The 18,846-nt window shown below is 36.0% G+C and overlaps 1 protein-coding gene and 1 long non-coding RNA gene across 2 annotated transcripts in view; one reads left to right on the top strand and one right to left on the bottom strand.

Annotated features, from left to right (window-relative positions):
- The window catches only part of LOC129143736 (uncharacterized), a 72,850-nt gene that overhangs the window by 36,067 nt on the left and 17,937 nt on the right, over positions 1 to 18,846 (top strand). The window contains exon 2 of the long non-coding RNA XR_008547532.1: positions 16,509 to 16,618. This is a non-coding gene — a long non-coding RNA (uncharacterized LOC129143736). The remainder of the gene's footprint in view (positions 1 to 16,508; positions 16,619 to 18,846) is intronic.
- On the bottom strand, positions 14,558 to 15,862 carry LOC461297 (CCR4-NOT transcription complex subunit 7-like). The gene has a single exon (XM_054683061.2). The coding sequence runs from the start codon at positions 15,606 to 15,608 to the stop codon at positions 14,751 to 14,753; it is 858 nt and encodes a 285-aa protein (XP_054539036.1). The 5' UTR covers positions 15,609 to 15,862; the 3' UTR covers positions 14,558 to 14,750.

Consider the following 18,846-nt stretch of genomic DNA (forward strand, 5'->3'; position numbering starts at 1 on the left):
AGGTTTGTGACAACCCTGCACTGGGTAAGTCATCAGCACCATTTTTCCAGCAGCATGTGCTCACTTTTTGTCTCTATGTCACATTTTCCCAATTATCACAATATTTAAAATGTTTTCATTATTATATCTGTTATGGTGATCTTGGATCAGTGGTCTTTGTTATTGTCATCATAGTTTTTGGGACATCACAAACCACACCCATTCAAGATGGCAAAGTTAATCAGTAAAGATTGTGTATGTGTTCTGACTTCGCCATTGACCAACCTCCCCATCTCTCCCCCTTTTCCAGGGCTTCCTTATTCCCTGAGACACAACCATATTGAAGTTAGGCCAATTAATAACCTTACAATGGCCAACTGTTCAATTGAAAGGAAGAGTCACACGTATCTCACATTACCTTAAAAGCTAGAGATGATTAAACGTAATGAGAAGATATGTCACAACAAGAAACAGGCAGAAATCTGGGCCTCTTTCACCAACAGTTAGCTAAGTTGTAAATGCAAAGGAAAAGTTTCTTAAGGAAATTAACAGTGCCATTTCAGTGAACACATGAATGATAAGTAAAATGGCCTCATTGCTGATATGGAGAAAGTTTGAGTGGTATAGATAGAAGATCAAACCAGCCACAACATTTTCTTAAGCCAAAGCCTAATCCAGAGCAAGATCCTAACTCTCTTCAATTCCATGAACGCCAAGATAGGTGAAAAGTTGAAAGCTAGCAGAGGTTAGTTTATGAGGTTTAAGGAAAGAAGCTGTTTTCAGAACATAAAAGTGTATGGTGAAGCAGCAAGTATGATGTAGAAACTGCAACAACTTACCCAGACTAAGTTGTTGAGCTAAGGTAATTGAAAGTGGTGACACTTCACAACAGGTTGCCAATGTAGACAAAATAATGCTTCTATTGGAAGAAGATGCTGTCTAGGATTTTCATAGCTGGAGAGGAGAAGTCAATGCTTGGCTTCAAAGCTTCAAAGGACAGGCTGATTCTCTTCATAGGGACTGGTGCAGCTAGTACCTTTAAGTTGAAGCCAATGTTCATTCACCATTCTGAAAATCTTAAAGCTTTTAATAATTATAGTAAATATACCCTGCCTATGCCTGGAACAACAAAACCTGGATGACAGCACATCTGTTTATAACATAGTTTACTGTATATTTTAAGTTCACTTTTAAGACCTATTATTCAGGAATAAAAGATTCCTTTTAAAACATCACTGTTCATTGGCAAGGCATCTGATCACCCAAGAGCTTTGATGGAGATGCGCAAGGAGATTAATGTTATTTTCACGCCTGCTAACACAGTATTAATTCTGCAGCCCATGGATCAAAGAGTCATTTAAACTTTCAAGTCTTATTTAGGAAATACATTTTGGAAGACTATAGGTGTCAGAGACAGTGATTCCCTCATGAATCTAGGTAAGGAAAGATATTCTGGAAAGATTCACTATTCTAGATGTCATTAAGAACATTTACGATTCATGAAAGACGGTCAAAATATCAACATTAATAGCAGTTTGGAAGAAGTTCTAAACACCATGGATGACTTTGAGGGAGTCAAGGCCTCAGTGGAGTAACTGCAGATGTGGAAATAGCAAGCAAATGAGAACTAAAAGTGTAGCCTGAAGATGTGACTGAATTGCTGCAATTTCATAATAAAATGAGCAGTTGAGGAGTTGCTTCTTAGGGATAAGCAGAGAAAGTGATGTCTTGAGAATGTATTCCTGGTGAAGATGCTGTAAACATTTTTGAAATGACAATAAAGAACTCAGAATATTACATAAATTTAGTTAGTAAAGCAATAGCAGACTTTGAGAGGCTTGACTCTAATTTTGAAAGAAGTTCTACTGTGGACCCAATGACATAAAACAGCATTGTATGTTATAGAGAAATCTGTCATGAAAGGAAGAATCAACTGACGTGGCAAACTTCATTGTTATTTTATGTTAAGAAATTGCTACAGTCACCCCAACCTCTAGCAACTACTACCCTGATCAGTCAGCAACCATCAACACTAAGGCAAGACACTCCACCAGCAAAAAGATTAACTCACTGAAGGCCCAGGTGATAGTTAGAATTTTTTAGCAATAAACTACTTTTTAAATTAAGCCCTGTACATTTTGTAGACATAATTCTATTGCATACTTAATAGGCTATAATATAATGTAAACATAACTTTCGTATGTGTTAGAAAACCAAAAAGTTTGTATGATTCTATTGCAAATTTGCTTTGTTGCTGCGGTCTGGAAGCAATCCACAATGTTTCTGAGGTATGCCTGAATATAAAGTAAGGGAAAAACAATTCTATCTGAGATTCTCCCTGTTTTACAATGAAAATCTAGAGAGTAAGAATGGAAATAACACTATTGTGAAAATTATGGATCTGGAGTTTAGTCTAAGGTTTATACTTGTAAAAACTCTATATCTTCTGAATCATCATTTGTGGAAATTGGAGAATTTGTGACATATTTGAAGGTCCCTCCTGACTCTATGAACTTATGGTTTGTCATTGCCACTTAGCAAGACAGTTTGCTATTGAATTCTTACTTGTGGACGCTCTGACCATTTCTTTAAATACTGTTGACTTTTCTAGAGATGATATTTCTCTAATGTAACATCTGAAATAATTCTAATAAATTTCATGAAACAAATAGTGGTGTAGAATATTATGAAAATAATAGTACATGAAACCAATGTCATTATGCTTCTGATAAAAGAGATCACAAAGCTAGCCACTCTGTGAATATCATATATTGTCTGCATTTTTATTTATCTGCAAGGTTTTATGAATCCAATTTTACCCTCAAGCAAACTGAGATGGAGAGTTAGATAACTGCTCAGAGTAGCACTGCTAGTATTTATGACAGCAGGGTAACTCCTACTCTCAAGTTCCAAAGCACATGTTAGTTACACTGTGCCTGGAGTAATGTCTGATGAGAATCCTAATTGAATTAGGACTTTTTGTTTGTTTTGTGGGTTTGTGTTGTTGTTGTTGTTTGTTTGGTAGAAGTGAGAGAATTTTTATACTCTCAGTATAGAGTTTTATTTTCCAATAAACTATAATAGAACATTTGTCTAGAGTTTCTCTAAGCATCGGATAAGAAAAAGAAAGTTGAATTTGCCTCCTTCTGAAACACTAGTTGGCTCACTGTTGGATTTTGATGTCAACAATTTAAAGAGAAATCAATGCCAAAATGGACATAAAGCTGAAGATGATCTATAAGATGCTACAGGTTAAAAAACCTCCATTATAATTCTCATTCAATATTTTTCTTAATAACAACATTAACATCTACCCATTTACTTTATTGGTCCAAGCAAAAAGGAAGAAAAGGAAGTAGACGGAAGGAAAGATAGTAAACACTTAGGTAGTATTTATGTGCAGGGCACACTTCTAAAGACTACATATAAAATATATTGTAATATTCACAGCAACCCTGTGAGTTAGTTATTAATATAACATTAGGAGAAAACTGGAGGACGGGTATGCATGCATACAGTGGACACTTATCAAACACTCTCTACTCTTTTTTTTTTAAATTGCCTTTCTATATGTAGTGAATTCTCAACATTATAAAATGCTCAAGCATCTTGGCTGGGTGCAGTGGCTCAGGCCAGTAATCCCTGCACTTTGGACGGCAGAGGTGGGAGGATCGCTTGAGCCCGGGAGTTCAAGACCGGCCTGGGCAACATAGGGAGACCTTCATCAGTACAAATATTTTTTAAAAAAAATTAGCCGGGCATGGTGGCACATGCCTGTGGTCCCAGCTATTCACGAGGCTGAGGCGGGGGAACCCGGGAGGTCGAGGATGCAGTCAGCCAAGATTGCACCACTGCACTCCTGCCTGGGTGACAGAGAGAGACCCTGTCTCAAAACAAGCAAACAAAATAAAATCATCATCTCTAATATAGAATTAAAACCTCAAGTAAACAGTATGTCTTTCAGTAAAGATGCAGATGTTTCCATGTAAGTCTCAATTTAGATTAACTTAATTCTTTTGGGCTGGCAGTGAGTGCCTGGCCAAGTTCTTGATGCAAATGTGTCCCCAGTTCTGTAATATTTGTAAGAGAAAAGTTGAATTCCTGACATTGGATACTTGGTGATCACAGCCGCAGGGGTGACAGTTTTTTTGTTTTTTGTTTTTTGTTTTTGTTTTTTTTTTCCCGAGACTGAGTCTCACTTTGTCACTCAGGCTGGAGTGCAGTGGCACGATCTCGGCTCACTGCAAGCTCCGCCTCCCGGGTTCAGGCCATTCTCCTGCCTCATCCTCCCGAGTAGCTGGGACTACAGGCGCCTGCCACCAAGCCCGGCTAATTTTTTGTATTTTTAGTAGAGACAGGGTTTCACCGTAGCCAGGATGGTCTCGATCTCCTGACCTTGTGATCTGCCTGCCTTGGTCTCCCAAAGTTCTGGGATTACAGGCGTGAGCCACCGCGCTCGGCCGCAGTTTCTTTACTACACAAATTCTGGAGTGTGATTATGTCTCTGTAAGGCTTGCCTCCAGAATCTTTTTCCAGACCTCAATGATTCTATGAGTTGGCTAAATCCTTTAATAAATTATTATTCTGCTTAAATTAATCATAATGATTCTGTTGCTTGCAATCAACGTCATTATCCAATACTCTTTGTATCAAAATGCAATCACGGACACATGGACATTATGTATTTACATGTATTTATGTGCATGTGTATTGCATATACACAAGCAAAATTAAAAGCACTCCCACAGCATAGTTGAAAGTTAACATTTATTGTTTACCTATGTAATTTCAGACACTCTGCCAGCTCCACTGGGCAGTATAACAATACATTCTCATAGCCTTGTGGGATAAGGCCATTGGCTGCCTTTCCATCCTGCCTTCTTTAGGCTTATAAACAACTGTATAGTAAAATTATTTTAGTGTCGCTCCTATCTGGTAAGAATCCGTAGGGAGGAACCATGCTTCGTATCCTTTGCAATGAAGAAAATAGCATTTCAGAACATTCCAGCCTGCAACTAAGATAGAAGTAACGCTTTTATTCAAATTAGATTTCTTAACTCGCCATTCACTTTTGTTTATTTTGTAATCTGATTTCCAAAATACATTTTACCATTTCACTTTTTTATTTGACTTTCTGAGAAATCTTTAATATGGAATTCATAATATTGCCTGCTTATTTTTGTTCCTATTAAAAATATGTTTTAAAATTACATTTAAAACTATTTGTTTCTGGGTTTGAAACGTACTGTTTCAAGCTGTGTCTTTCTGGTGCAACTAATATGGTTTTCCTGTGGTAATTTTCTTTATCTAGTTTTTTTTAAATTTTCTCTAGCTCACATTCTATCTGATTTTTTTTTATTATACTCTTCCTGAGCTGCTATACTTCCCGTTTGAGGTCTTACGAAATTGGTTGTTTAAGTTTGATGTCATCACAATGTCTTTGAACTATTTTTTTCTATGTTGTCTTCATCTGCCTCTTGTTTTGCCTGCTTCTTTTATTCTTTTTGCAATGTTTTGCATAGATTCTTTGCCTCTTCTTTTTTTATCATTGCTGATTCTTTATTTCCTCTTGAGTCTGTTGTTTGTAGGAAGTGTTGTTTGTGTGGGGGAAGGAGGGTTGTGGCAGTTGGTTAGAGAAGGAGGAATCAGAACTCTACTTCCAGCTTGCAGGAATAATTTTCATGGAGCAGCACTGAGTGTGAGAGGACATTCCTTTAGCATTTCCTTACTCCTGGCCCCTTGTTTGGCAGCACAGCTGCTGATAATGCACAGTCTCTTTCACTCCCTCCTCCTAAATGAACAGACTGCTTTCTGTAAACATAGCTTACTTGTGGCGTTCCACGCTTCTTCATACAATCTGGTTTCAGGGGAAATTCTCACCCTTAGCCCATGCACATTGTTTCTGTTCTTCTAAAGAAGGAATTTTGGGATTTTATTCCTCAGAAGTTTTGCCTTCCTATTGAGAGCTAAAAGCTTTGTCAAAATGTGGAGCCTTATCTTCTATTGCTACCCTATGAGCATTCACTCATTCATGTGGCAAATATGTCTGAGTTAAGTATGCCAAATACTTTGTTAGTTCCTGGGGAACATTTGCCAATATGAAAGTTTATGGACTGTACCCTCAAAACATTTTCATTCTCGTTGAAAAGAGTTATGCACATAAAAATGACAATGCAATAAATTAATTCCAATAATGGAATTATGCACAAAAAGCTGCAAAATAAAAATCAATACCCAAATCTGTCTACATAATGCAAAAGATGCTTCAGTGAATTCATAAAATAAGATATAGATCTGCTATATTTATCGTACTCTGCTATGTGCAGACGCAGCAGTGACTAAAAGGTCAGCACAATTCCTAGTTGGCTAAAAAAATGGCATAACTTTTAATTGGACAGATTAAGGATAAATAGAAGTTTTCCACAAGCATGATGGAGAATGTTCTGAGCAGTGGGAAGAATGCACAAGGAAGGAAAACTTGAGAAAGTATGGCAAGTTTTTGAAACTATGGAATGGCTAATGGTGGATTAGAAATTCAAGCAATCTTTGTAATAGGAGATGTTGCTAGGCAGGTAGGATAGAGTCACATAAGAAAGTGCATTGTAAACTATTACAGCAGTTTGTGTTTTATCTCAGAGATGAAGTTGAAAGAATTTTTTATTATAATAAGGGAATGACGCCATCAGATTACTATGTAAGTGAAAACACTCATAAATATGAAGGACGGATTGGAGAAGGGCAAGACCAGAATCAGAATCTTAGGCAGTGTATTCGTATTGACAGACAAAGAATAGGAAAATTCTGAGCTTAGGTAATTGTAATAGGATTTGAGAGAAAGAGACAGAACAGTGGCAACAAAAATGGAAGGAATTTTTTTTTTTTTCAGCTATTCTGCTCTGTGTTATAAGTAAAGGGCCTCAATCCCTCTCAGGTTTCTGATGGAAACAAATGGATAGATTGTGGTGCTGTTTACCAAGCAGGGGATATGTCTTGTAATGCTTTATTTGATGGGAAATGTATTGTAAGGTTTCAAGGTAATTTTAGAAAACCAATTTCTAAAAAGTAAGTCTGCATACAGGGGAGCTTTAATCAGGCTTCTATCTTACCCATCACTATTTCTTAGGTTAAGTGAGTTCTCATTTATGTTTCCTCCACCAATTTATTTTATTGCTCCCTTTGTAGTCTGGCTTCTTCAGCAAGGTTTATATTATTGTCTCTTCTATAAAGTTAGATGTTTTTTGATTTGGGCTTGGCATGAAATAAAATCTGGCTCCAATGTTACTTACACTCTAGAGCCAAACAGTATTCGACTAACCCAGTGTCTCTGTCTTATGTTCTATCTCAAATTCCTGATTGATTGAATCAGGTGACTACTCCTGGTTGAATTAATGTCAGTCCTTGGAGTACGTAGGACAGCCCCTTTGAGACTGTAGATAAAGTAGATGTTTTAAAAACAAGGGTATACATGAGGATGGCACCACTGGCATGTATGGTACATAATATTCCAAAACAAAACAAATGGGTAAGAATATTTTAGGTAAATAGATAATGAGCTTAATTTTTAGTATCTTAATTTTAATAAGCCCTTATGTTACCAAAGTAGAAGGGGATATAGTACAACGAGACATTGCAAAAGGTCAGATTCTCTCCAAAGTGGACTCTGAGGTGAAGTTTTGCATGCAGACAAATTATCAGGGAATACCCTTGGGATCAAAATATACTAAGGGGTTGGAGGAAGTAAAGTTATGCAATTGAAGTATTGAACTGAGGTACATTTTCAAAATAGACCTTACCCCATCTCAGGAAAGCTCTGGATTTGGAATGGCTCTTCGGAATTGTCCAATATTGCCAATAATAAGTTAGACCTTTGTATTTCTATATTCAGAAGTTGTTGGAGGCAGGCTTCCCCAGGGAGCAAGTATGACCTGGGACAAAGCAGATTTTTTCTAATGAATGTAATTCTTGGAAAGAATTTAGATGAGAGCTACAACACTCCAAGCAGCTGGGCGAATGAGTTCCTCAGTCCTCAAAGAGGGATCTCAATGGCACAGCCCAGCATCTACTCTGGATACTTATCATTTTTGAGGCTTAAAGATTTAGAGTTGGTAAACAGGATCATGTAGACAGTAAGTGAAACCATAAATTGAAATTATAGATGGAGATAATATACATTGAACACCTAGGATCAGAGAGGTCTGGGTAGCTCCAACATCAAAAGAGTGAAAGAAGAGTAACAAATACTGAGAAGGAACAAAAGTGGGTAAATCAAGAGACTGTACAGGTACCAGATGTCAAGTGCTATGGTCTGAATGTGTCTCCCAAAATTCATGTGTTGCAAACTTAATAGCCAACGCAACAACATTGGGAGGTGAAACCTCTTTTAGGAGGTGTTTGGTTTATCAGATCTCAGCCATGTGAAGATACAGCGTAACTCCCTGCAGAGGGAGCAGCTTTCAAATTGCTATCTTGGAAGCCGAGCTGCTCTCACCAGACACCAAACTTGTCAGCACCTTGATCTTTGACTTCCCAGCCTTTAGAACCATGAGAAAATAAAGCTCAGTTCTTCATAAATTACCCAGTCTCTGTTTTTTGTTTGTTTGCTTCTTTTTTGTTTTTGTTTTTGTTATAGCAGTACAAGCAAACAAAGGCATGAAGTAAAGAGAGGGAAAAAACCCACAACACTAAGACTTAAAGGAACAAACTAGAATACTTTTCCTGGACCCTGCCCTCACATTCCTGACTCCATGACTATACTGATGTTTCTCAAGAACATGCTGAAAGCTTTCTCTATATCTCTACTTGTTAATATCCAATTATTCTTTGTCAATTCATTCAAATGTTATCTTTTTATGGAATCATCTCTAATCATTTTAACAAAATGGTGATATGCCTCTTTTCAAACTATCAACAATATTATTTTCTCATTCTCAATACTCTTTATTTTTTGGTTTTCTATTATATTTAGTTCTTTTATTTTGTCACTTCTCATCTGAGGTTGAAAACTTTTTGATGACCTGAGGCTAATATGTGTATTACCGTGAAATCTACTGCAGAGTCTTGTGGAATTCTCCCATAATTAGCAGGTATTTAGTGTGTTTGTGTTATGATGTGAGGGAAAGAGAGTAAACTGGTCTTTCAGAGAGCCTGAGGGTGGGTAGTAAGAAAGTTAGGTGGTGTTAACAAAACTGTCCTACTGGAGTTTATAATGAGGACTGCTTCTGCTAGTTGTGTTGATTTTTGCATGAGCAGTGTGAGAAAACAACATTTTAGTAAGATTAGCTATGGTTTATTGGTTTACAAACTTCTAACGTAAATGATTAGGTTTTCATCGAATTAACTGCTTATAAATGTCATAAATGGCTTGTTTTAGCATCAGTAGATGGAGCCTCACTTTGAGACAAAATTGCCAAGCTTATTCAGTCACAAGATATCTTCAGTATTTTATAATTTCCCATGTATAGAATGGGAATTTCAAGTTAAATTTTAGACTTGGTTTTAAAATGTTTCCTCTTACTATGTTATTTTATAATAGAAGATATTTTAAGATCATCATAGGAAAACTGGCAACAATGCCATGGGAAATATGATTCATTTTTCTTTTTTTATTTCACCTTAACAGTTTCCAAATACAGTATTTAATTCTGGCTCCGATTTTAGTAAGGTCTTAGCTAAAACTCAGGTTTTACAGGTTTCTTACATGGTTTTATTCCTAATTTAAATGACAAGTAAATATTTGTTAGGCTTTGATTTTCGTAGGTCAGCAACTTCATCAATCATGTTTTCAAAATAATTTATCAAACATAAAAGTAGATACTATTGAAATAATTTTAAATGAAACTTTACCCTGAATATTTTGCATCTTTCATTTCTCTAGTGCCAACTAATAAATAATTATAACTTTTAAATCTTTTTAAATAATATCTTCAATAGCTTGATATGGTAGAACATTTTTCCTTGTGATATACTGTAAGTTAGGAAGCCCTCCTGTTTCTTTAGGAACCTAATTACTTTGAATGAAATCTCATAATGTAGAGCCTAAATTGTTACATAAAATTAAGATAAAATTCTAAGAGACAATGTTGCCTAAGAAAAATCGTGAACGGTGATAAAAGTATATGTTCAAAGTATTTTTACTTGAAGGCCATACATAAAAAACTGTGATGCCTAAAGATAGGAAATATTAATCTAGCAAAGGGAAATGTGAGATGATATGAAAAGGCATTGGAAAGGCCCAGAGCAGGGCAGTATTTGAAATGGTCAAGAATCACTTGGGAACCAAATAAAAATGTACCTTACTTGTCATCATTCCCAGATATCCTGAGTCAGATTTGGGACAAAGATGCTTTTAGCAAACATCTCTGGCAATTCTGCTAGATATAGTAACTGTATATTACCAGTATGTATTATTTTAGACCTTTTCAAGATGTATTCAATTTCACTTGTCACTTCTTATATTCAGTAAATACTAAGTTAAGAAAAGTTGATTAACTTTTAATAGACATACATTTGGATTAATGACTTCTTTGGTTAAAAGCACTCCACAAAAACATAGTTACAAGTACCTAAAATAAAGTGAAATATTTCTTTTTCTCATCTGAGAATTTCATATGTTATTACATTTTCTTACGGTTTGTTTTTGCTTGCTTGTTTGTTTTTATAAAGAATAGAGAACAGAGTTTGACTTGGACTTGTGCAAGAATAAACCAAAATGTAAACATCGAGGCTATTAAATAATCGAAATAATGAAATAATGGAAAACAGTATACAGATTTTGCATGATGACATAAGAATTCCATAAACAGATCTGGATAGCTGAGACAGTCTACATGACTTTTTCTATGTTCATACGAATCACTAGAGGGCATCATATGCTATACCTTTAACAATTACATATCACAGAACTGTTTGTAGATACAGAGGAGTATCTACCTACCTAGTGACGTCTTAAGGCTTTTCTCTTTAATTTTTGTAAAACTCAAGTAGACATGGCTATTATTCCCTGAAAGTCATGCACACAATCATGAAAAATATAAAATCTAGAAAGTAATAAGAAATGGACTCATTTTTATTTTTTTTAATCTCTCAAACATTTGCATCAATGACTAGAGGGTAGCACAATCGCTTTTTTTTCTGTACTGAGTGCCCCACCAATATAGCCTGTTTTGTTTTGTTTTTTTTTCCTATACCTTGTATTACATGGGCTCATCTCATCACTGCTTAGGCTTAAAAAACAAGAAGGGGTGAGCATGGTGGCTCATGCCTGTAATCTCAGCACTTTGGGAGGCCACAATGGGAAGATTGCTTGAAGTGATGAGTTCAAGACCAGTCTGTGCAGCAAAGTGAGACACCCCCTCATATCTACAAAAAAAAAAAAGAAAATTAAAAATTAAAATGAAAAGGAGAAAGAAAGTTTCAAATGAGAGTCAGTAATTGACAACCTCTTCTACTGGAATTAAGGGAAAAGAAAGCAACACTTTTTAGTAATTGCAATTCTGATTTTAATACTTAAGAGTAAATTTTTAAAAATACTTTTGTATCTAAACACTGCTTTTATTGTATGTGTGTTCTAATTATAAAATGCTATAAATATGTTTAGAAAGAAAGTTGGTTAGAATAATAAGTGAATGAATTTAAAAATAAGTGAATTTAATTATCAATTTTCTGTCCCCTCAAAATTAAAAAATACAACAACCAAAAATGTCAAACTAAAATGGGGGGAAAGATACAAGATATGAAGGCAGAGAAACTGAACATAGTAAAAACAGAACTGCATGTTTTCAACTGCAACATTTTATTCTAAAACAGGCAAAGTTTATCTTTCATTATATATTCTAACTTTGCTGCCTCGAATACAGCAGATGGATAGTTATAATTATCAGTTAATTTTTAAGCACTTACTATGTGCTAGATAAAATATTTTATCTTTATTATCTCATTTAACGCTCACAATGCATTTATGGAATGGGAACTAGCATCACATACATTTTATCCATGTGTAAATTGAGACTTTATAGGTTGTAGTTTGTTGAGAAGCTAGGCACAAATCCAAGTGTTGAGTCCGGAGCCTGCAATCTTAACTACTGTGCTTTACTGCCTTCCATGGATAAAGGATATCTCAGTAGGAGAATAATAAAACAATTAGGTATTTCCACCCAAATACAGGCATATAAATTTCACATTTATTCAAAGTTGTTAATTCCCTCTCATTTCATTGGTCTAAAAGTCTTCATGGGAACATTATGCAGGTCCACATTGCTTGTATAACTTGTGGAAGAATTGAAACATTTATATGTGCACAACTAATTTGGCTTATTTTAAAAACAGTAAACCAGGGTCCAATTTCAATCTAAGAAGCATATGAGCACAATTTAGAGTTGAGTAATATATGCTGAAATAAATCTATTTTACGGTGTTTAGGTAAACACTGGGGGCCTTTAAAGAAAGTTGTTACTTTTACGCAAGGTTAGTGATAGAATTATGTATTTATCCATTCATTGAATATTTTGTAAACACCTCTTTTTGAAGGCATTTATGAAGGCTAGAGAAAATATAAAGCATTATTGCAGCCCTAAAACAATTTAATAATTAGTCTCTTCTTTACCTTTCTTTTGGTATTCTGGAATTACATTTCCCCTTTTTAGAGTTAACACACTAAACAATGAAATGTATTGAGTGAAAAATGTATTGAGTGAAAAATACAAACACCAACATCTCTGAGGTGCTGGTAGATCTTCTGAGGTGTGTTTAATTAATTCTGACTCCTAGGAATTTTGTATTTATTGAAATTTATCCAAATACTTATTACATTAAATCAGCTTAAGTAGATTGGCATTGTCAATAATTTTTTGCTCTTAGATATGAAATTTCCATTTTCCATTTTCTGGTTTTCAAAGAACTTCTTTCTCCCAAATTTCATGTGATAGCTAATAGTATCCTTTCTAATAATTTAATTGTACATGTTAGTCATTAAAAATTATTTCAGAATTGTATTATTTCATTCAGCCTATTCTTTTGCCACCATGCAGCTGAGCCAGTATAGTTCTTTTTCTTATTACAATTATTCAACTTAATAAAATGCATGGCTTTCTTATTCCTTTTTTTTTTTTTTTGCTTTTTAAAATCAAGTTTGAAAATATGTCGCATAGATAAACAAAGAATTTTAAAGTAAAAACTAAGAAGATTTACAGTAAATAATCACAATATAAACCCTAAGTGCCCCAGGGTGTTTGTGGCACAGGCAAGAGAAAATTTGTCACCATGATAATTTTCATTGAGAAAATTTATTGTTTTTGGTTTTCAAATATTCTCAATACATAACATGTGTTTAGTCATGGTTCTGTATTTAAAATCTCTTCTCATATTAAATATTTTTAAAAATGATTATACATATATCTGCATTTTATAGTAATACTGGGCATTTGAGAAAATGATAAATGGATGAGATGAAGCAGTAAGATATAAAAACAAGAATGAGTTAAATATAAAACTTAAAAACTGACATTTTTCACAGGATAATATTAATAATGAAAGAAAACATTTGAGAAAGGTGAAGAGTACAGGAAAAATTGTGAGTTAAGTAAAAGAAAACATTTGTCTTTGGGAGAAATGAAAACTAATTAGGAAAATATAAAATCAAGAAAAATATGACAGAAGACATGCTGATCAGTTTTGTTTGTTTGTTTATTTATTTATTGACACAGAGTCACACTCTGTCACCCAGGCTGGAGTGCAGTGGTGCAATCTCGGCTCACTGCAAACTCTGCCTCCTGGGTTCAAGCGATTGTCCTGCTTCAGTATCTTGAGTAGCTGAGACTACAGGAGTGTGCCACCACGCCTGGCTAATTTTTGTATTTTTGTAGAGACTGGGTTTCATCATGTTGGCCAGGCTGGTCTCGAACTCCTGAACGCAGATGATCCACCTGCCTCGGCCTCCCAAAGTGCTGTGATTACAGGTATCAGCCACTGTACACAACCCTGATCCATTTTAGTTTCAGTTTTGTTTTTTTTTTTTAATCATTGAAAACCTTTTAACTTACACATATTGTCAAGCTCTGCTAGGCAGAATCCACCAATTTTTCACTTTCTCGAAATGGAATAGTCCTTGAAATATTTCTTATACCACTAGGGTGCCATTCAGTAAATTGCTTCTTCATAAGCACTAAATTGCACACTAATGTCTTGAGAAAGAAAGTAATCTACTCCCTCGGATTATAAATGTTATCTCATTAGTTCTAAAAACAAACCTATGAGGATGGAAAATGGAAATGGGAAATAGTTCTATGATTTTAGAGGTTGAACGATTGAGACACTGAACATAGAACATCAGAATTATCAATATTCCAAATTACCGAGCTCCCAATATAAAATCTAATGTTGATCTACTTAATAAGAAATGTAAAATTTAGCTATCTGCATGCCTATGTTTGCAAAGCATGTACTAGGTGTTATGAAATATTTATGACATCAATAATCTTTTTTCAATTTGTAATGGCAAGGATCGTTTTGTTGTTGTTAGTAACGGACAAATGAAAGAAATTGCAAATGAATAAAATGAGACACTAGCATATTTCTTTTTTTTTTTGCGTTTTTTTTTCTTTTTATTAAGATCTGAGATAGGAACGGTCATACTTAGTACTGAAAGGCAGACAATAAAATGGGCCATGAAAGGGGGGGGAAAGGTACTGTCTATTGTTCGAGGGATTCAACCAGAGATAAAACCTATATACAAGCATGTGTGTAGCTCGAAATAAAAATAAAAGGACTATTTCATGTCATGACTGCTTGTTGGCTTCCTCTTCATATGCATTCCCTGTGCCATTCTGTACATAGGATGAACCAGAACAAAGGCCATACAAATGAGCACAATATTTGGCATCATCAATATGATCTTCAAAGAACATTTCTCTCATTTTGAAAAAGGCCATTCCTGTGAGCAGTGAATCAGATCCTGCCTGATGTTGTGGTCCTATCCGTTCCAGCTCTAACTGTTCTGCCACCTCCTGTAATCCACCTTTGAGATTTTTGCAGCTCTTCATGAGGTACTTCACATCATAAATGACAGGAAAAAACAATCGAAGGATCTCAAAGAAGTCAAGTTCTTCTTCAGGCAAGTTAGAGTTGGTTAGGATTTTGATTAAGTAGCCAAAGTCATAACCGCTATGAAATGACAACCATTTGACCCCTTCACAGAGGACCACTCCAGAAGTCATAAGAAGTTCTGCAAAGTACTGGGTTTCAATTCCTTCCTCCTCATGTTTTTTAAACTGGATACCAGATGTTGTTAGTAGCTCTATAGAGTCCTGGGCATACATGTCCTCCGTCAAATTAAATTTAAAATTAAACTGCCAAGTTGAAGTTCCTGGAGGGTATTCTCCTTGCTCATTCATAAATGTCAGTCCTAGCTGAATTATCTTTAACAAGTCTACATTACACCGCAATAGTTGGTATTGATAGTCAGCATTGCTCCTGAATTCTCCAATGGGTCTTGCAACCACACCTGGAAACTCGGTGTCCATAGCAACGTAATTATATTTTCGGATAACTTGACGAATTTTCTTCATCTCTTCATCCAAGTTGCAAGCCCAAACTTCACAAATTCTTTGGCTATGATCTACAGTTGCCGCTGGCATAGTGAGGGCACAAGGGAGTCTAGATGCCAAGCATCAAAATGTTATACTTGATTGAAGATTTGTTTCATAAAATATTTTATCCTTTATTTATGTACTTGTGTCGCTGAGCTCGCGCTCCTCCTCCTCCTCCTCGCCATAGAGACAGCACCCGGCGGCGGCGGCGGTGGCGGTGGCGGTAGCGGCGGCGGCAGCGGGTGCCCCATAGACACCTCTCGCCCAGCGAAGGGAAAGGCGAGCAGGAGCTGCGCCGCACCGTGCTGCGCCGTCGCTTTTCGCACCGACACTAGCATATTTCAATAAAAAGTGGGTGAAGAAGTGAAACAAAAGTTCACATTTTTTTCAGCAAGGTAATATTAATCTTAAAACAAAACATATGACAGATGAAGGGAACAAAAGGAATTTATGATTTTGAACAAGTTTGTTGTACAGAATTACCTTTCATCTTTGCACTTACATTTTTCTTTAAAATTTCCCACTTTCTGGCTGTATTTCTTTCCTGCAACTTCATTTATGAATAATTTCAGGGATTTTACACTTTTTATGACTCAGTCTTTTCTATTGCTTATTTGCTGTTCTCTGCCTGGCAAGACAGAACACACATAGGTAAGTCTTTGAGGACGGGAGCCTTTAGGCAGTCACAAGGTTTCACTGTGGAAGCAGTGATATTATTGAAAGCCATTGAAAGCCATGCTGAAACCTGGGCTGTCTTGGCCTCTTAAGGCCTTATTGGGTCACCTTATTCTGCTGACCCTAACCCTGACTCCTGCTGATACAGCTTTACTATGTCAAGGTCAGTATTTTAAAGCAAAATTATCTAACGCTATTTCTCCAAAGTGTTTCAGTCTTGGCATTTGCATGTCCAGTCAATTATCTCTGGTTTTCTATTTTCTTACTTCTCAGAGTCTCTGGTTATTCTTCCCAGCTATCAGGACCTTGAGTGTCACCAATCCGTTTGACATTTCTTGAACTTCAGAGACCAGAATGCAGAATTCCTATCTCATTTCAACCAGGTAATAACTAAGCCCCTGCTGAAATTCTTGCATGCAAACAGATGTCTCAGGGAGTAAAGCTTAGCTCTATACTTTAACATCTAACCTTAAGTACTCATTAAATCCAAACTACTATTACATGTTTCTACAGAATTATGTGTGGGTGCTTAACAGATAGCTAAGGAGAATATATAGGGTAATTTCTAGATTGCCAGCTTGAAAGTGTATTTCAGTATGCTAGCTCCATTTCATCATTTAAAATGTACAATTCAGTTTCTGTAGGGTTCCTTGCTACAGTTACACCAGTGGTCTAGAAGTCAAGTTATGTCTTTCCTGTTTCCAGTGTACTCACTTTTCATACCACTCAACTTGTTAATCTAAATAATAATAATAATAATACAGATTTTACTGTAGGGGAAAACCCTATTTGGAGAAATGTTCCATATTTTTATGGAATATAGGTTTCACATTTAACAAACTATCTTAAATTTACTAATAGTAAAGAAGAATTTCAACTGGTTAAATTAGGTGACTAAAATTATATTCAGGAAGAAAAACTGATTGCAAAATAAATTTGTGCCCTGGTTTCCTGGTATTTTTTTCCCTTGAAATCTGAAAATGAGTGGTAATGGCTATATTAGCTGATACACTGGTTCCCCTACCTAAACAACCTATTACAATTACAGCATTCCAAGTTAAAGATGACCTTGTCCTGATGACATATTTTCAGTGATTGATGGTGCCAGAAATGTTGAAATGTTCTGCACTGCTTTTCCTGTCTGCGACTTGACTTGGTCTCTGCAATTCTTTGTCAATCTGGCCTTTTCTCTTTTCTCCAATCAATAGAAGGAAAGGTTTTGTTATTCCCTACTTTCATTTTACTTTGTTCAAGCTACTGAATGTTTTTTGAACTTAGAGTATATGAAAGGAGGGTAAGAAGATGGCTAACTATTCAGAACCCCAACTAAATACATTAAGATAGTCAATGTCTTAGTCCATTTCCACTGTTACAACAAAGTACCTTAAGCCAGGTGTGATGGAATGTACCTGTAGTACCAGCTAGTTGTGAGCCTGAGGTGGGAGGATCATTTGAGCCCAGGAGTTGGAGGCCAGCCTGAGCAGCCTGATGAGACCGTGTCTCTGAAAAAAGAAACAACCTTAGATTGGGTAATTTTTTAAAAATAAAAATTTAGGCCTGGCACAGTGGCTCACACCTGTAATCCTAGCACTTTGGGAGGCGGAGGCGGGCGGATCATGAGGTCAGGAGATCGAGACCATCCTGGCTAACACAGTGAAACCCCGTCTCTACTAAAAATACAAAAAATTAGCCAGGCGTGCTGGCGGGTGCCTGTAGTCCCAGCTACTCGGGAGGCTGAGGCAGGAGAATGGCGTGAACTCGGGAGGCGGAGCTTGCAGTGAGCCGAGATCATGCCACTGTACTCCAGCCTGGGCTACAGAGCGAGACTCCATCTCAAAAAAATAATAAATAAATAAATAAATAAAAATAAATAAATAAATAAAAATAAAAATTTATTGCTTATAGTTCTGGAGGCTGGGAAATTCAAGATTAAGGTGCCAGCAGATTTGATGTTCAGTGAAACTTACTCTGTTTCAGAAATGGCACCTCTCACTGGGTCTGTCTAATGGCAGAAGGGGCAAGAAGCTCCCTGAAATCTCTTTTATAAGGTCACTGATCTCATTCATGAAGGCAGAGCCCCCATACCTAATCACTTCCTAAATTTCTTAATACCACCATAATGGGGATTAGGTTTCAAAATGAAATTTGGAGCGAGTCAAACATTCAGACTATAGCAGTGAATTTTATGGTTGAATGACACAGTACTAGATTTTCAGCAGTCCACATCAGAACAAAATCTCTGAGGTGTTCTCTGCATAATGGTCAACCAATGTCTTGCTTAGCAATTATTTGTTAAGTCAGAATCGTATTGACATTGACCATATTAAGCTACTGTGAAATTACCATTTTTTCTCTCTTTAATAGCAGCTTCTTTTCTTCAGAAATAATTAATGGGATACTATTATAACATAACCTCCCTTCAAGAAAGGTGTAACTGTATAGGGATAGAAACAAAGCCTTTGAAGTCAGGAAAATTTCAGCTCAGTTTCCTGTCAATTTAGGTACTTGAAGAAGCAGAGTCAAGACAGGATTATATGTGCAAACAACTTATTGGGAGGAATGTTTGTGAAGAGGATAAACAGGCAGTGTGAGCTTCCAGACCACATTTCAG

This window comes from Pan troglodytes, chromosome 3 (assembly GCF_028858775.2).
Source record: "Pan troglodytes isolate AG18354 chromosome 3, NHGRI_mPanTro3-v2.0_pri, whole genome shotgun sequence".
Classification (NCBI taxonomy): domain Eukaryota; kingdom Metazoa; phylum Chordata; class Mammalia; order Primates; family Hominidae; genus Pan; species Pan troglodytes.

Bases quoted from the DNA above. Each gene is read 5' to 3' on its own strand.
- LOC461297 (XM_054683061.2), bottom strand. From the start codon at position 15,608: ATGCCAGCGGCAACTGTAGATCATAGCCAAAGAATTTGTGAAGTTTGG.